General features: G+C 48.0%; 1 protein-coding gene across 1 annotated transcript in view; it reads left to right on the top strand.

Moving 5' to 3' along the window:
• Positions 1 to 1,487: 1,487 nt before the first annotated feature.
• Positions 1,488 to 16,287, top strand: part of MRPL18 (mitochondrial ribosomal protein L18) — a 40,939-nt gene continuing 26,139 nt past the window's right edge. Inside the window, exons 1-2 of the mRNA XM_040413823.1 lie at positions 1,488 to 1,635; positions 12,967 to 13,153. Of these exons, the coding sequence (XP_040269757.1) occupies positions 1,599 to 1,635; positions 12,967 to 13,153 (224 nt within the window). The 5' untranslated portion in view covers positions 1,488 to 1,598. The remainder of the gene's footprint in view (positions 1,636 to 12,966; positions 13,154 to 16,287) is intronic.

Raw genomic sequence — 16,287 nt, 5'->3', positions numbered from 1 at the left:
AAAATGCCACTAAGTTGACACTTAAATATGTTGGATTATTAGGAAGAATAATAATTCACTGTCCCTTAAGATCTTATCACACATCTCCAGGTATTGTGTTTGATATCATTTCACCCTGTTTCACCCTTATCTGAGGGTTTGATCACCATGGACTTGTTTTGTTCCAGGAACAAAAAAACTTGCATCTTTTCCTGTGATAGATTATGCTGGGTAGGGGCATAGTTGTTCCATAAGCACACCTAGAATTATGTCGATGGGAGAGTCATCATCTATGAAGGCATTACTGCTTCTGGATGGCAATCTAAGATGAAAAAATGGGCCGTGTCCAGGCAGGGTTTGGACCTGCTAACCATCTCACATTTCCTCCAATTCTATCCCCAAATTCGGACGTTGTTTCTTATAATTATTCAGGAAAAATTTCCCCCATTTTAATTTTCATGCTAAAAGGTTTAAATCCTTAATCTACAAAATGTGTTATGTGGGAATAAAAACTAATCCCTTTAACATTTCTACAGGTTCTAAGATGTGTTGTGACAAGTTGATAACCTGCAGATTGTCACTCCTACCCGTTTCTATGTCCCCTATCGTTTTGTCACTTTTCTGACTGTGTTGAGAAAGGCTACGTAGACTTCAGTTTCTGGCACATATCACGGCAGGGGTGCGCCTGGTTTGTTAAGAGGCATTTCACACCATTACAAGGAGATCACACTGGTGTATGGATGCGCCATTCTTGATAAACGTCCCCCTCTGCGTTGATTCATAGCTATGTATGTCAGAGTCACTCAGGCATCATTTACTGTTGCTGTCATGGCATTTCAGTGCTTGGGGAGGCGGGAAGGAAAAACATTTTGTCAAAAATAAACAAAAAGAGAGATGTTTTCCCAAAAATTCTGAGTCCTAGAAGACTAGAGGAGGTTATATTAGGTTTGGCCGGATTCGATTCGGGTTCAAATCAAACTTTTTCAAACAGTCAGCAAATCGGAACCAAACTGAATCTCGACCGGTTCACTCATCTCTACTTCCAATCACTGAAATACGGAATCCATCCAATTTCCTCTTTAAAAAGAGGTTCTGCATCAGTTATACGTCTAATATTCTTATTTACAGCAGTGTGTACATTATACAGTTCTATACTGGACTTCCTGCATACAGAGAGCTCTACTGGGGGTTATACACACATACTGCTCACATGCCCGTAGACACAGCTGCACTATATTCACATTACACGTGCACTCCTTCTTACACACTATGTGCAAGCAGCACAATGCAAGCGCACAGCAGTCTCTAAACTCCATGCGCGGAAGGGACGTAACACGGTCACCTGACATGCTAAAGCCCCAGGCAGACTATAGATACTTGTGGGCTAAAAGACCTTTGATGATGTCATAACCATGTGACCCGTCCTTGGCAAGTCAGGCTCTGAGCTGCGCCTCATGCTCAGGCTCTTCCTATCATCACAAAGCCTGGCTCCTCCTTTCCATGACGTCATCGAAGGTCCTTGCCTCCATCTGACATCTGCTGCCCTGCTGCTTCTGTGTCCTGTAACCCGGGCAGAAAGTGCAGCACATGTCACCTTGATCTGGAGGATTCATGTAGTCATGTCCGTACTGAGGAGGAGCAGAGGTCTCATACCAGGTGAGGCTGTTCTTATTCCAGAAGCCCAGCAGTAGTGCTATGGATTTTATGTTTTATGTACCAGGTGTATTATTACTATTTGAGCATTGGGGAACTTTCATTCATGTATTATGTCTGTTGTAAATTCATTGGAAGTTACTCCATTCTGGTTGAACGCCATATTTATGAAGCCTAAGCTCCAGTAGAATGTGCTTAAAGGGATTCTGTCACCTCTTTTTACCGTATATAGATCGCCGCTAGCATGTCCGCAATATATCGGTCCCATATCTCAGAGTGGTTTTTTTTAGTGTAAAAAATTATTTTATAGATATGTAAAGGAGCCCAAGGGGCTGCACTAGCTGTTCTGGAGCCCAGCCACGCGCCCCTGTTCTTGAGCCCAGCACCGCCTGTATCAACGAATCTCCTCCTTGCTCACGAAGTCAGATTGCCGTAATCTCACGATGCACAGTGCCGGTGTTCCGGAATTTTCTGCTACCCGGAATATTTTGCTACCCACGTCACTTCCGGTAGTGACGTGGGAGGTGTGTCTCTCACCTCGGCTTCTCATTGGCTCTGCCGGGGGTTTGTCGGCGCAGGCGCGGAGGATTCACCCATAGCGTGAACGCGCCGAGGGTAGCAGAAAATTCTGGACCATTGCGCATGCGCGTAAGACACGGCCGAAGGTAGCAGAAAATTCCGGCCCACTGCGCATGCGCGAAGACCGACAGAAGGTAGCAGAAAATTCTGGCTTTGCGCATGCGCAGTAGGCCGGAGTTTTCTGCTACCTTCGGCTCCTACTGCGCCTGCTCAGTAGGCCGGAATTTTCTGCTACCTTCGGCTCCTATTGCGCCTGCGCCGAGCCGTCTTGTATAGTGAGCCGAAGGTAGCAGAACATTCCGGACCACTGCGCATACGCGAAAAAGGACGGGTTGGCGCAGGCGCAGTAGCGCCGAGTCAGTTAACAGTAAAGTTTAACAAAATGCAAATATCTAGACCTCTTCAGCACCTATGTGACGTTTACTTGACAGTATTATGTCTATATTGTGGAAGATAGTTTTAACCTCTTAAGGACATAGGGCGTACAGGTACGCCCTTGTGCCCTGGTACTTAAGGACACAGGGCGTACATGTACGCCCTGTGTATTTTCGATCACTGCCGTGCGGCTGGCAGTGATCGGAACCCGGTGCCTGCTCAAATCATTGAGCAGGCACCTAGGCTAAATGCGCGGAGGAGTCCCGTGACCCGCCCATGTCGGCGATCGCGGCAAACCGCAGGTCAATTCAGACCTGCGGTTTGCTGCGATTTCTGCAGTTTCTGGTCCCCGCGGTCCCTGACCGCGGGGATCAGAAACTTTATATGCCTAAAAAAAGTTTTATTCACCCCCCCCCCCCTGCACCCCCGAATGATTTTTATGGTGGCGGGAGGTGCAGGGGGAGGGTTGCGGGCGGTGGGGGCGGTGCGGGAGGCGGGCGGTGCGGCAGGCGGGATCGCGATCCCCCGCCCGCCTCCCCTTGTATAATCGTTGGTGTCTAGTGGGGATACCAGGGTGCCAGCACATTGCTGGCACCCTGGTATAAACGGCTGACATCTGCGATGCGATGTCAGCCGTTTAACCCTTTCCATACAGCGGTCCGTACGGACCGCTGTATGGAAAAGGTTAACAGCGCAGGGAGCTCCCTCCCTCTCCCATCGGGGGGCTGCTGTGCCTTTGCAGCCCCCCGATGGAGAGGGAGAGAGCCCCCAGAGAGCCCCCCGAGAGATCCCCTCCTTACCCTTCCCCGTCTGCTAAGTTCTGAGCAGACGGGGAAGGTTCCAATGGCAACAGGACGCCTCTCAGGCGTCCTGCTGTCCATGGTGCTGAACAGATCTGTGCTGAAAGGCATAGATCTGTTCAGTGTAAGTAAAATACAGTACAGAACAATATATATTGTACTGTACTGTATTATACAGACATCAGACCCACTGGATCTTCAAGAACCAAGTGGGTCTGGGTCAAAAAAAAGTGAATAAAAGTGAAAAAAAAGTAAAAATCAAAAAACACATTTATCACTGATAAAAAATTAAAAAAATAAAATTCCCTACACATGTTTGGTATCGCCGCGTCCGTAACGACCTGATCTATAAAACGGTCATGTTACTTTACCCGAACGGTGAACACCATAAAAATAAAAAATAAAAAACTATGATGAAATTGAAATTTTGCCCACCTTACTTCCCAAAAAAGGTAATAAAAGTGATCAAAAAAGTCGCATGTACGCCAAAATTGTAACAATCAAACCGTCATCTCATCCCGCAAAAATCATACCCTACCCAAGATAATCGCCCAAAAACTGAAAAAACTATGGCTCTTAGACTATGGAAACACTAAAACATGATTTTTTTTGTTTCAAAAATGAAATCATTGTGTAAAACTTACATAAATAAAAAGAAAGTATACATATTAGGTATCGCCGCGTCCGTATCGCCCGGCTCTATAAAAATATCACATGATCTAACCCCTCAGATGACCACCGTAAAAAAATAAAAATAAAAACGGTGTAAAAAAAGCCATTTTTTGTCATCTTAAGTCACAAAAAGTGTAATAGCAAGCAATCAAAAAGTCATATGCACCCCAAAATAGATGCCAATCAAACCGTCATCTCATCCCGCAAAAAATGAGACCCTACTTAAGATAATCGCCCAAAAACTGAAAAAACTATGGCTCTTAGACTATGGAGACACTAAAACATTTTTTTGGTTTTAAAAATGAAATCATTGTGTAAAACTTACATAAATAAAAAAAATTGTATACATATTAGGTATCGCCGCGTCCGTGACAACCTGCTCTATAAAATTACCACATGATCTAACCTGTCAGATGAATGTTGTAAATAACAAAAAAAAAAACGGTGCCAAAAAAGCTATTTCTTGTTACCTTGCCGCACAAAAAGTGTAATATAGAGCAACCAAAAATCATATGTACCCTAAACTAGTACCAACAAAACTGCCACCCTATCCCGTAGTTTCTAAAATGGGGTCACTTTTTTGGAGTTTCTACTCTAGGGGTGCATCAGGGGGGCTTCAAATGGGACATGGTGTCAAAAAAACCAGTCCAGCAAAATATGCCTTCCAAAAACCATATGGTGTTCCTTTCCTTCTGCGCCCTGCCGTGTGCCCGTACAGCTGTTTGCGACCACATATGGGGTGTTTCTGTAAACTACAGAATTAGGGCCATAAATAATGAGTTTTGTTTGGCTGTTAACCCTTGCTTTGTAACTGGAAAAAAAATATTAAAATGGAAAATCTGCCAAAAAAGTGAAATTTTGAAATTGTATCTCTATTTTCCATTAAATCTTGTGCAACACCTAAAGGGTTAACAAAGTTTGTAAAATCAGTTTTGAATACCTTGAGGGGTGTAGTTTCTTAGATGGGGTCACTTTTATGGAGTTTATAATCTAGGGGTGCATCAGGGGGGCTTCAAATGGGACATGGTGCCAAAAAAACAGTCCAGCAAAATCAGCCCTCCAAAAACCAAACGGCGCACCTTTCACTCTACGCCCCGCTGTGTGCCCGTACAGTAGTTTACGGCCACATATGGGGTGTTTCTGTAAACAGCAGAGTCAGGGCAATAAAGATACAGTCTTGTTTGGCTGTTAACCCTTGCTTTGTTAGTGGAAAAAATGGGTTAAAATGGAAAATTAGGCAAAAAAAAGAAATTCTCAAATTTCATCGCCATTTGCCAATAACTCTTCTGCAACACCTAAAGGGTTAACGACGTATGTAAAATCAGTTTTGAATACCTTGAGGGGTGTAGTTTCTTAGATGGGGTCACTTTTAGGGATTTTCTCCTCTAGGGGTGCATCAGGGGGCTTCAAATGGGACATGGTGTAAATAAACCAGTCCATAATAATCAGCCTTCCAAAAACCAAACGGCGCACCTTTCACTCTACGCCCCGCTGTGTGGCCGTACAGTAGTTTACGGCCACATATTGGGTGTTTCTGTAAATGGCAGAGTCAGGGCAATAAAGATACAGTCTTGTTTGGCTGTTAACCCTTGGTTTGTTAGTGGAAAAAATGGGTTAAAATGAAAAATTAGACAAAAAAAATGAAATTCTTAAATTTCCTCCCTATTTGCCAATAACTCTTGTGCAACACCTAAAGGGTTAACAACGTATGCAAAATCAGTTTTGAATACCTTGAGGGGTGTAGTTTCTTAGATGGGGTCATTTTTGGGTGGTTTCTATAATGTAAGCCTCGCAAAGTGACTTGAGACCTGAACTGGTCCCTAGAAATGGAGTTTTTGTAAATTTCGGAAAAATTTCAACATTTGCTTCTAAACTTCTAAGCCTTATAACATCCCCAAAAAATAAAATATCATTCCCAAAACAATTCAAACATGAAGTAGACATATGGGGAATGTAAAGTCATCACAATTTTTGGGGGTATTACTATGTATTACAGAAGTAGAGAAACTGAAACTTTGAAATTTGCAAATTTTTTTCAAATTTTTGTTAAATTAGGTATTTTTTGGTGCAAAAAAAATTTTTTTTTTGACTCCATTTTACCAGTGTCATGAAGTACAATATGTGACGAAAAAACAATCTCAGAACGGCCTGGATAAGTCAAACCGTTTTAAAGTTATCAGCACTTAAAGGGACTCTGGTCAGATTTTCAAAAAATGGCCTGGTCCTAAGGTGTAAAAAGGCTGTGTCCTTAAGGGGTTAAGGAAATGAAATAAAGATTTAAAATGTTATATTAGTCAGCACTTCAATCTAGACGTAATGTGGTCTGAGTGACCAATTAATAAAAATACTGTGAACGCGCCGAAGATAGCATAAAATTCCGGCGCATGCGCGAAGCCGGAATTTTCTGCTACCTTCGGTCGTCTTCTTCGCGCATGCGCAGTGGGCTGGAATTTTATGCTACCTTCGGCGCGTTCACACCACTGCGCATGCGCGAAGAAGACGACCGAAGGTAGCAGAAAATTCCAGCTTCGCGCATGCGCAGTGGGCCTGAATTTTATGCTACCTTCGGCTCCTACTGCGCCGAGCCGTCTTTTTTAGCGAGACGAAGGTAGCAGAAGATTCCGGCCCACTTCACATGCGCGGAAAAAAGACGGCTTGGCGCAGTAGCGCCGAGTCCAGTTAACAATAAAGTTTAACAAAATGCAAATATCTAGACCTCTTCAGCACCTCTGTGACGTTTACTTGACAGTATTTTTATTAATCGGTCACTCAGACCACATTACGTCTAGCTTGAACTGCTGACTAATAAAATTTAAAATCTTTATTTCATTTCCTTAAAATTATCTTCCACAATATAGACATAAACTGTTTAAAAGTATGCGCGAAAAAGGTCCGAAGGTAGCAGAAGATTCCGGCCCACTGCGCATGCGTGAAAAAAGACGGCCTGGCGCAGGCGCAGTAGGAAATCGCGCCGAGTCCAGTTAACAATAAAGGGCTATGGTAGGGGTGGGCGATATGGCCTAAAATCTATATTGCGATATAATTTTAAGCATGTGCGATATGCGATATATATTGCGATATATTGTTTTCTATATTGGGGGGGGGTTTAAACTTTTTTTTTTTTTTTTTAACTTTTTGCCCCCCCCCAGCCTCTGATGTGACCCCCCCAGCCTCTGATGTGCCCCCCCAGCCTCTGATGTGACCCCCCCAGCCTCTGATGTGCCCCCCCAGCCTCTGATGTGCCCCCCCAGCCTCTGATGTGCCCCCCCAGCCTCTGATGTGCCCCCCCAGCCTCTGATGTGCCCCCCCAGCCTCTGATGTGTCCCCCCCAGCCTCTGATGTGTCCCCCCCAGCCTCTGATGTGTCCCCCCCAGCCTCTGATGTGTCCCCCCCAGCCTCTGATGTGTCCCCCCCCAGCCTCTGATGTGTCCCCCCCAGCCTCTGATGTGTCCCCCCCAGCCTCTGATGTGTCCCCCCCAGCCTCTGATGTGTCCCCCCCAGCCTCTGATGTGTCCCCCCCAGCCTCTGATGTGTCCCCCCCAGCCTCTGATGAGTCCCCCCCCAGCCTCTGATGTGTCCCCCCCAGCCTCTGATGTGTCCCCCCCCCAGCCTCTGATGTGTCCCCCCCCCAGCCTCTGATGTGCCCCCCCCAGCCTCTGATGTGCCCCCCCCAGCCTCTGATGTGCCCCCCCCCCAGCCTCTGATGTGCCCCCCCCCCCAGCCTCTGATGTGCCCCCCCCAGCCTCTGATGTGCCCCCCCAGCCTCTGATGTGCCCCCCCCAGCCTCTGATGTGCCCCCCCCAGCCTCTGATGTGCCCCCCCAGCCTCTGATGTGCCCCCCCAGCCTCTGATGTGCCCCCCCAGCCTCTGATGTGCCCCCCCAGCCTCTGATGTGCCCCCCCCCCCCAGCCTCTGATGTGCCCCCCCCCAGCCTCTGATGTGCCCCCCCCCAGCCTCTGATGTGCCCCCCCCAGCCTCTGATGTGCCCCCCCCAGCCTCTGATGTGCCCCCCCAGCCTCTGATGTGCCCCCCCAGCCTCTGATGTGCCCCCCCAGCCTCTGATGTGCCCCCCCCCAGCCTCTGATGTGCCCCCCCCAGCCTCTGATGTGCCCCCCCCCAGCCTCTGATGTGCCCCCCCCAGCCTCTGATGTGCCCCCCCCCAGCCTCTGATGTGCCCCCCCCAGCCTCTGATGTGCCCCCCCCAGCCTCTGATGTGCCCCCCCCAGCCTCTGATGTGCCCCCCCCCAGCCTCTGATGTGCCCCCCCCCGCCTCTGATGTGCCCCCCCCAGCCTCTGATGTGCCCCCCCAGCCTCTGATCTGCCCCCCCCAGCCTCTGATGTGCCCCCCCCAGCCTCTGATCTGCCCCCCCCAGCCTCTGATCTGCCCCCCCCAGCCTCTGATCTGCCCCCCCCAGCCTCTGATCTGCCCCCCCCAGCCTCTGATCTGCCCCCCCCAGCCTCTGATCTGCCCCCCCCAGCCTCTGATCTGCCCCCCCCAGCCTCTGATCTGCCCCCCCCAGCCTCTGATCTGCCCCCCCCAGCCTCTGATCCGCCACCTCTGGTAACTCAAACCCACCCCCCTCCCTCTCTCCCCAGTATTAATCAGTGGTGGCAGTGGCCACAGGGTCCCCCTCCCCCCATCATCATTGGTGGCAGTGGGCAGTTCCGATCGGAGTCCCAGCAGTGTAATGCTGGGGCTCCGATCGGTTACCATGGCAGCCAGGACGCTACTGAAGTCCTGGCTGCGATGGTATGTTAGGGAGCAGCATTATACTCACGTGCGCTGTGGCCGCCGGGCGCTCCTTCTTCTCATAGGTCTGTGCGGCGCATTGCTAATGCTATAAGCATTAGCAATGAGCCGCACAGACAGAAGAAGGAGCGACCGGCGGCCACAGCGCACGTGAGTATAATGCTGCTCACTAACATACCATCGCAGCCAGGACTTCAGTAGCGTGACTCCTTTACATTACACTGCTGGGACTCCGATCGGAACTGCCACTAATGATGGGGGGGGGGGGGATATGGCCGGCACATTCATTGGTGGTGCAGTGGCCACAGTCCCTCCCCTCCTACTCTGTCCTCATTGCCGTTCAGCGGCAGCCGCGCACAGTGGGGAGGAAGGGACTCCCTCCTTCTCCCTCCACTGTGCCGGCCGGCTCATCAGGAGAAAATGGTGCGCACAGAGAGTGCGATCATATCGCGGTCCGGCGATATGGCGAAAATCCATATCGTGGCCCAAATTTAGATCGCCTATACCGCCCACCCCTAGGCTATGGCGCATGCGCGCCTAGGGTAGGGTAGCAAATTTTTACAGGTCAGTGCGCAGTGTTTTCCGTAATTTGTTGCTACCTGTTCCGTTATTTTATGCTAACTGTAAAATTTTGCTATCCTTGTCACTTCCTGTTGTGAGGTAGCCGCACGGAAGGGTTTTGAAAGAGATGTACCCACCGCTCTTACACCTTTCTATGGAGTCAGGGATGTCACCGCTCTTACACCTTTCTATGGAGTCAGGGATGTTACCGCTCTTACACCTTTCTATGGAGTCAGGGATGTCACCGCTCTTACACCTCTATGGAGTCAGGGATGTCACCGCTCTTACACCTTTCTATGGAGTCAGGGATGTCACTGCTCTTACACCTCTCTATGGAGTCAGGGATGTCACTGCTCTTACACCTCTATGGAGTCAGGGATGTCACCGCTCTTACACCTCTATGGAGGTGCTGAAGAGGTCTAGATATTTGCATTTTGTTAAACTTTATTGTTAACTGGACTCGGAGCTACCGCGCCTGCGCCAAGCCGTCTTTTTCCGCGCATGCGAAGTGGTCCGGAATCTTCTGCTACCTTCGGCTCGCTAAAAAAGACGGCTCGGCGCAGGCGCAGTAGGAGCCAAAGATAGCATAAAATTCCGGCCCACTGCGCATGCGCGAAGCCGGAATTTTCTGCTACCTTCGGTCGTCTTATTTGCGCATGCGCAGTGGTGTGAACGCGCCGAAGGTAGCATAAAATTCTGGCCCACTGCGCATGCGCGAAAAAGACAACCGAAGGTAGCAGAAAATTCCGGCTTCGCGCATGCGCAGTGCGCCGGAATTTTATGCTACCTTCGGCGCGTTCACAGTATTTTTATTAATTGGTCACTCAGACCACATTACGTCTAGATTAAAGTGCTGACTAATATAACATTTTAAATCTTTATTTCATTTCCTTAAAACTATCTTCCACAATATAGACATAATACTGTCAAGTAAACGTCACATAGGTGCTGAAGAGGTCTAGATATTTGCATTTTGTTAAACTTTACTGTTAACTGACTCGGCGCTACTGCGCCAACCCGTCCTTTTTCGCACATGCGCAGTGGTCCGGAATATTCTGCTACCTTCGGCTCGCTATACAAGACGCCTCGGCCCAGGCGCAGTAGGAGCCGAAGGTAGCAGAAAAGTCCGGCCTACTGCGCAGGCGCAGTAGGAGCCGAAGGTAGCAGAAAATTCCGGCCTACTGCGCAGGCGCAGTAGGAGCCGAAGGTAGCAGAAAATTCCGGCCTACTGCGCAGGCGCAGTAGGAGCCGAAGGTAGCAGAAAATTCTGGCCTACTGTGCAGGCGCAGTAGGAGCCGAAGGTAGCAGAAAATTCCGGCCTACTGCGTATGCGCGAAGCTGGAATTTTCTGCTACCTTCTGTCGGTCTTCTTCGCGCATGCGCAGTGGGCCGGAATTTTCTGCTAACTTCGGCTGTGTCTTTCGCGCATGCGCAGTGGTCCGGAATTTTCTGCTACCCTCGGCGCGTTCACGCTATGGGTGAATCGCCTGCGCCAACAAACCCCCTGCAGAGCCAATGAGAAGCCGAGGTGAGAGACACACCTCCCACGTCACTACCGGAAGTGACGTGGGTAGCAAAATATTCCGGGTAGCAGAAAATTTCGGAACACCGACATAGTGTTCCTTCCCTGTGCTGGCATCAGCCTCTTGGAAGGAACTGCGCATGTGCGAGCTCGCGCACCGTGAGATTACGGTGATTTTTTTTACACTCAATAAAACCACTCTGAGATATGGGACAGGTATATTGCGGACATGCTAGCGGCGATCTAGCCGTGTATGTCCGCTGCTCTATAAGGTAAAAAGAGGTGACAGATTCCCTTTAAAGGGGTTATCCCACCTTCTAATTTCATCGCAGCGTCTCCTGTTCACTCTGTACTAACGCCTATTTCCTGGGGCGTTGTCCTTTCTATTGATGGGCAGCTCGTCAGCGCTCTGCTGATCAGTTGACTCTGCCTTCCTTACTTGCGTGCGCGCTCCTGTTATAGCCGAACTTCATTCCCGGAGACGCCGCAGCGCTTTCTCTACCCTCTCACGTCCTGCATTCCGGACTTGCTGGCACAATAATTACTACCGCACTTGTGTTGCGCTAAAAACAGAGCATGCGCGGCCGGCGGCGTGCGAGTTCATGGAAGAAATGCAGCCACACTCTGGATCAAGGTGGTTTCGCTCACCGCGCATGCGCGGCCATTGCATTCGGCCGGCGAAAGGTGGCCGTAACTAAGGGAGGACACAGTACAACAATGAGGTAAAAGGGAGGTTTTTAGCGAGAAGGGTAGGAATTTGCTTAAACATTATATTTAGTAAAATGATCATTGTCGCAGCGTGGACAAATTAAACTATGATCCTATTGATGGGATAACCCCTTTAAGAGTCGCACCGAGCTCCATGGATTTTCCACACCTTTGAAACTGGCTGCAAAGATTTGCAATAAATCCACTGCATACCTGACAGTTTCCATTGTGGAGTTTGCCGCAGCTTCTGTGGTGAATCCAAAGCCAAAAATCTGCAAGTATCACATATGGATTTTATTATGGATTTCACCTTTCTGTATTGAAAGGGGTAAAAATCCACAGAAACAATTGACAATTCACATCATGTGGCTGTGATTTGTTAAAGGGGTTGTTCAGGCTTATATATATATATATCCATCCTCCGGATAGGTCATCAATATCAGATAGTCGGGGGTCCGTTCCAATCAGCTGTTTAAAGAGAACGCAGCACTTGTATGAGCGCTGTGTTCTCTTCTCTCTTTACCTGCTCGCCGTCGGCATTGCAGCGGTGAGCAGGTGTAATACATCTCAGCATCTCACATTGAAGTGAATGGGACGTCTTGAAGCCAGAGCTGTCCCATAGAGGTGAATCGGACGGCTCAGCTGTAATTACACTTGAACGCTTGTATTAATGATGCTTTCTCTTCAATCAGCTGATCGGTGGGGTTGCTGGGAAACATACCCCTGCTGATCTGATATTGATGACCTATCCTGAGGATAGATCATCAATATAAATAAAGCGGACAACCCCTTTAAAATCGTATTCAGCTTGCTGCTATTGGCTACTCCTTTATGCTGCAGATTTTCTGGCCAGATTTGCAGATCGGCAACATGTGGACATACTATTGGCATGGAATCTGAAACGGGCATCATAGAGGCATCTCATGCAGAAGCTATGGAGCCCATCAAAGGCTTGCCCTCTTCCTCTTATAGGCAAACAAGTGGATAACCCGAGTGTCATGACGTCGTACTTATAGACTCATTAATTGTTCTTTCACTTACGTCCTTAGTAATGGAAGCATCTATTGTTCATGTGTTACCATTTCTTCCAGGTCTGATATTTTAATATGGTGTTCACGATATTAGAGGGGTATTCCGGTTATAAGGCCCTGTGCCCTGAAGTGAATGGAGCAGCAGGTCAAGCAATCACACTGCTGCTTCATTCATTCTCTCTGGGACTGATGGAAATAGCCCAGTGTTCACACCCCAATCAATCCCCTATTCTGGGGATAGGGTATAACTTCATATAACCGGAATATCCCTTTAATGTTGAGTGTTTTTTTTCAATTTATGTATTGTTTTTTTTTTCTTTTTTCTTTTTTTTTTAGCATTCCGTCCAGCTAGTACATCTACCAGTGTTCAGACCTCAGAGGTGGTCGAAGTAGACACAAATGAGAATGAAATTGTAAACCCAGATTTCACCAATAGGAATCCTCGAAACCTCGAGAGAATTGCGTTGGCAGTTAAGGATCGGGGATGGGGCACAGTGTGGCCGACTCGTCAATACTGGCATAGGTAGGATAATAATAGAGAATGTGTTCATGTGTGTGTGTGTGTGTGTGTGTGTGTGTGTGTGTATATATATATATATATAGATATATCTAGTTGAAAGAACGGCTTGGGAGGAGTCATACAGGACATGCCTAAGGACATTTTCGTAAATTCAGTGTTGGATCAGTTATTTCTATCAGTGATTGAGCCAAAACCAGGTGCAGATCTAAACACAGAGCAGGAGGAAATCTTTCCCTTATACTTTATCTTTGTGTAGGTTCCGCTTTGGTTTTGGCTCACAATCACTGAAGGAAATCACTGACCAAACACTTAAAGCGGCCTAATGTCTATATTAGGCTATTTTCACACTTGGGGCAGTGTGATCCGCAAGCAGTTCCGTCGTCGGAACTGCCTGCCGTATCCGCCGATCCGGATGTGACTGAAAGCATTTGTGAGACGCATCCGGATGCGGCTTCGTCTCACAAATGCATTGCGAGAACAGATCTGTCTCTCCGCTTGTCATGCGGACAGACGGATCCGTCTTGTATCTTTTTTCACATTTTTACCGATCTGCGCAGACTGGAAGGACGGATGCGGCACTAATACATTCCTATGGGGAAAAATGACGGATTCAGGCAAGTCTTCAGTTTTTTTTCGCCGGAGATAAAACCGTAGCATGCTACGGTTTTCTCTTTTGCCTTATCAGTCAAAATGACTGAACTGAAGACATCCTGATGCATCCTGAACGGATTACTCTCTATTCAGAATGCATGGGGATATGCCTGATCAGTTCTTTTCTGGTATAGAGCCCCTGTGACGGAACTCTATGCCGGAAAAGAAAAATGCTAGTGTGAAAGTATCCTTACACAGGCTAATACCATTCCAGCAATCGCTTTCTAGCTAGCGGAGAAGACCGCTGCTATTATATGCAGCGATCTCCTCAGCAGCATGGAGAGGAGCGTTCGCTCTGCTATCGCTCATCCCCATACTGTCTAGTGGTTTGCTGGCTGCAGATCATTATTAGACAGCACAATCTGCCTCCGGCAAGCACTGGTTTTTTAAAGGGATTCTGTCACCAAGTTTTGGGCTATAGATCTGAGGACATGCACGGCTAGATCGCCGCTAGCATGTCCGCAATATATCGGTCCTAAAGGGCTGTGTGCTTTTATTTTCTTTAAAAAAGGATTTTAGAGATATGTAAATTAGTCTTGTATGTGTCCAAGGGGCTGTACGAACCTTCCTGGAGCCCAGCCGTGCCCAGCCACGCCCGCCTGTGAAGGAGGCCAGCACCGCCTATGTCCTCCGAATCTCCTCTTTTCATCAACGATAGATTGCCGTAATCTCGCGATGCGCGAGCTTGCACATGCGCAGTTCTTTCCCTGAGGCTGATGCCAGCACAGGGAAGGAACACTATACCGGCACTGGGCATGCACGAGCTCGCGCATCGCGAGATTACGGCAATCTATCGTTGATGAAAGGAGGAGATTCGGAGGACATAGGCGGGGCTGGGCTCCTTCATAGGCGGGCGTGGCTGGGCACTAGGAAGGTTCATACAGCCCCTTTGACACATACAAGACTCATTTACATATCTCTAAAATCCTTTTTTAAAGAAAATAAAAGCACACAGCCCTATAGGACAGGTATATTGCGGACATGCTAGCGGCGATCTAGCCGTGCATGTCCGCAGCTCTATAGCCCAAAACTTGGTGACAGAATCCCTTTAAGCATGCTTAAAAGTCAGAACTGCCTAAAGAACGAGTGTTTGCTTGATCATCCGGCAATCAGCGGCAGTATTACAAATGCGAACTCTCGTCGGCCAGTGTAATACGTCTTTAACTGGAATGTTTGGTTCTTAGAATACATTTTTTCCATAGCATCACCACAACGGCATACAAGGAGATTGACTTCTGTAGGGCCAGGAACAGAGAGAGGTTTATATCCCCCCCCCCCCCCTCCTCCCACCACCAGCACCAGTGTTTCCTGTCCCTACAGAGGACAAGGCGGAGAAAGGTCTCCCTGTATGCAGGGAGATGAAGTTTCTTTTTACCTGGATTTTTTGGACCGTGCACCATTTGGATTATGGTGTCCCCCTGTCCTCCTGGTGTCCCCCTGTCCTCCTTCGCACGCATAATGATGATGGCACTTCCGGCAGGACGGAGTGACGCGAAGCGGCATGCGGCGTTCTGGCTAACTTAAAGGGGGCTGAAGCAGTGACCCAGCCTGTTCATCTTACACCATGTCGGGAACAGAGCCACGTTCTCCTAAGGAGCCGGATGCTCCATTGCCACCATCAATAAGTTCCTGGTGGGAAGATTACTTTTCATTATGTGTGTTGGTCAGGGAGTCTGCTTGATCCCCCCTCTCCTTTTACCACGTTCTATTACATAATGGGGTAGATCCCTATTTTACTAAGTGCCTCCTGATTAATTTTTACCTTTAGATCTCCAAAGAGGCACAAAAGAAGGTTAAGAAGTCAGATGCATTTCTTGTAACATACGGCTTCAGGATAATTACCCCAAGAAATTGTGCAAAGTCTGCATTGCTACTATTGTTCGTGAGCAAACTCCCTCACTTAGGGAAGAATTTCGTATGATGATACAGGAAGAAGTAAAGTCCTCCTTGTCTCAATTGTCTACTACTCCTGGGGATCCTGCTCCTCCTAAATGAAAAAAGTTTATATCTCCTTCATCCTCAGACTCTGAGGACCTGGTGGAGGATGCTTCCTCTTTTAAAACGGGGGAAGACGAGGAGGGAGCTTCTGAAGCAGAATCCTCTGGGAGTAATAGAAGATTTTATTTCTCTATGGGTGATATGACAGATCTGTTGAAAGCAGTCAGATCTACTATGGGTGTAGAAGAAGTGCAGCAATATCACTCCATTCAAGATGAAATGTTTGGGGGTCTACGTGTCAAAAAACTTGTGTGTTTCCTATCAGCGAGTATATAAAGGAGATGGTTTTAGAGGAGTGGTCTGACCCTGAAAGACGCTTCGGGGTATCTAACGCCTTCAAAAATCGTCTATTATTTGATCCAGTGGAATCCAAAATCTTCAATGAGATTCCTAAAATTGACGTACAGGTGGCAAAAGTGAATAAAAAAAAACCCATCATTACCCTTCGAGGATGCCTCCCAGTTAAGAGATTCTGTGGACAGGAAAGC

This window comes from Bufo bufo, chromosome 1, assembly GCF_905171765.1.
Source record: "Bufo bufo chromosome 1, aBufBuf1.1, whole genome shotgun sequence".
Lineage (NCBI taxonomy): Eukaryota > Metazoa > Chordata > Amphibia > Anura > Bufonidae > Bufo > Bufo bufo.
Note: the sequence above shows the minus strand (reverse complement) of the source record. Positions and strands in the feature narration are given on the sequence as shown.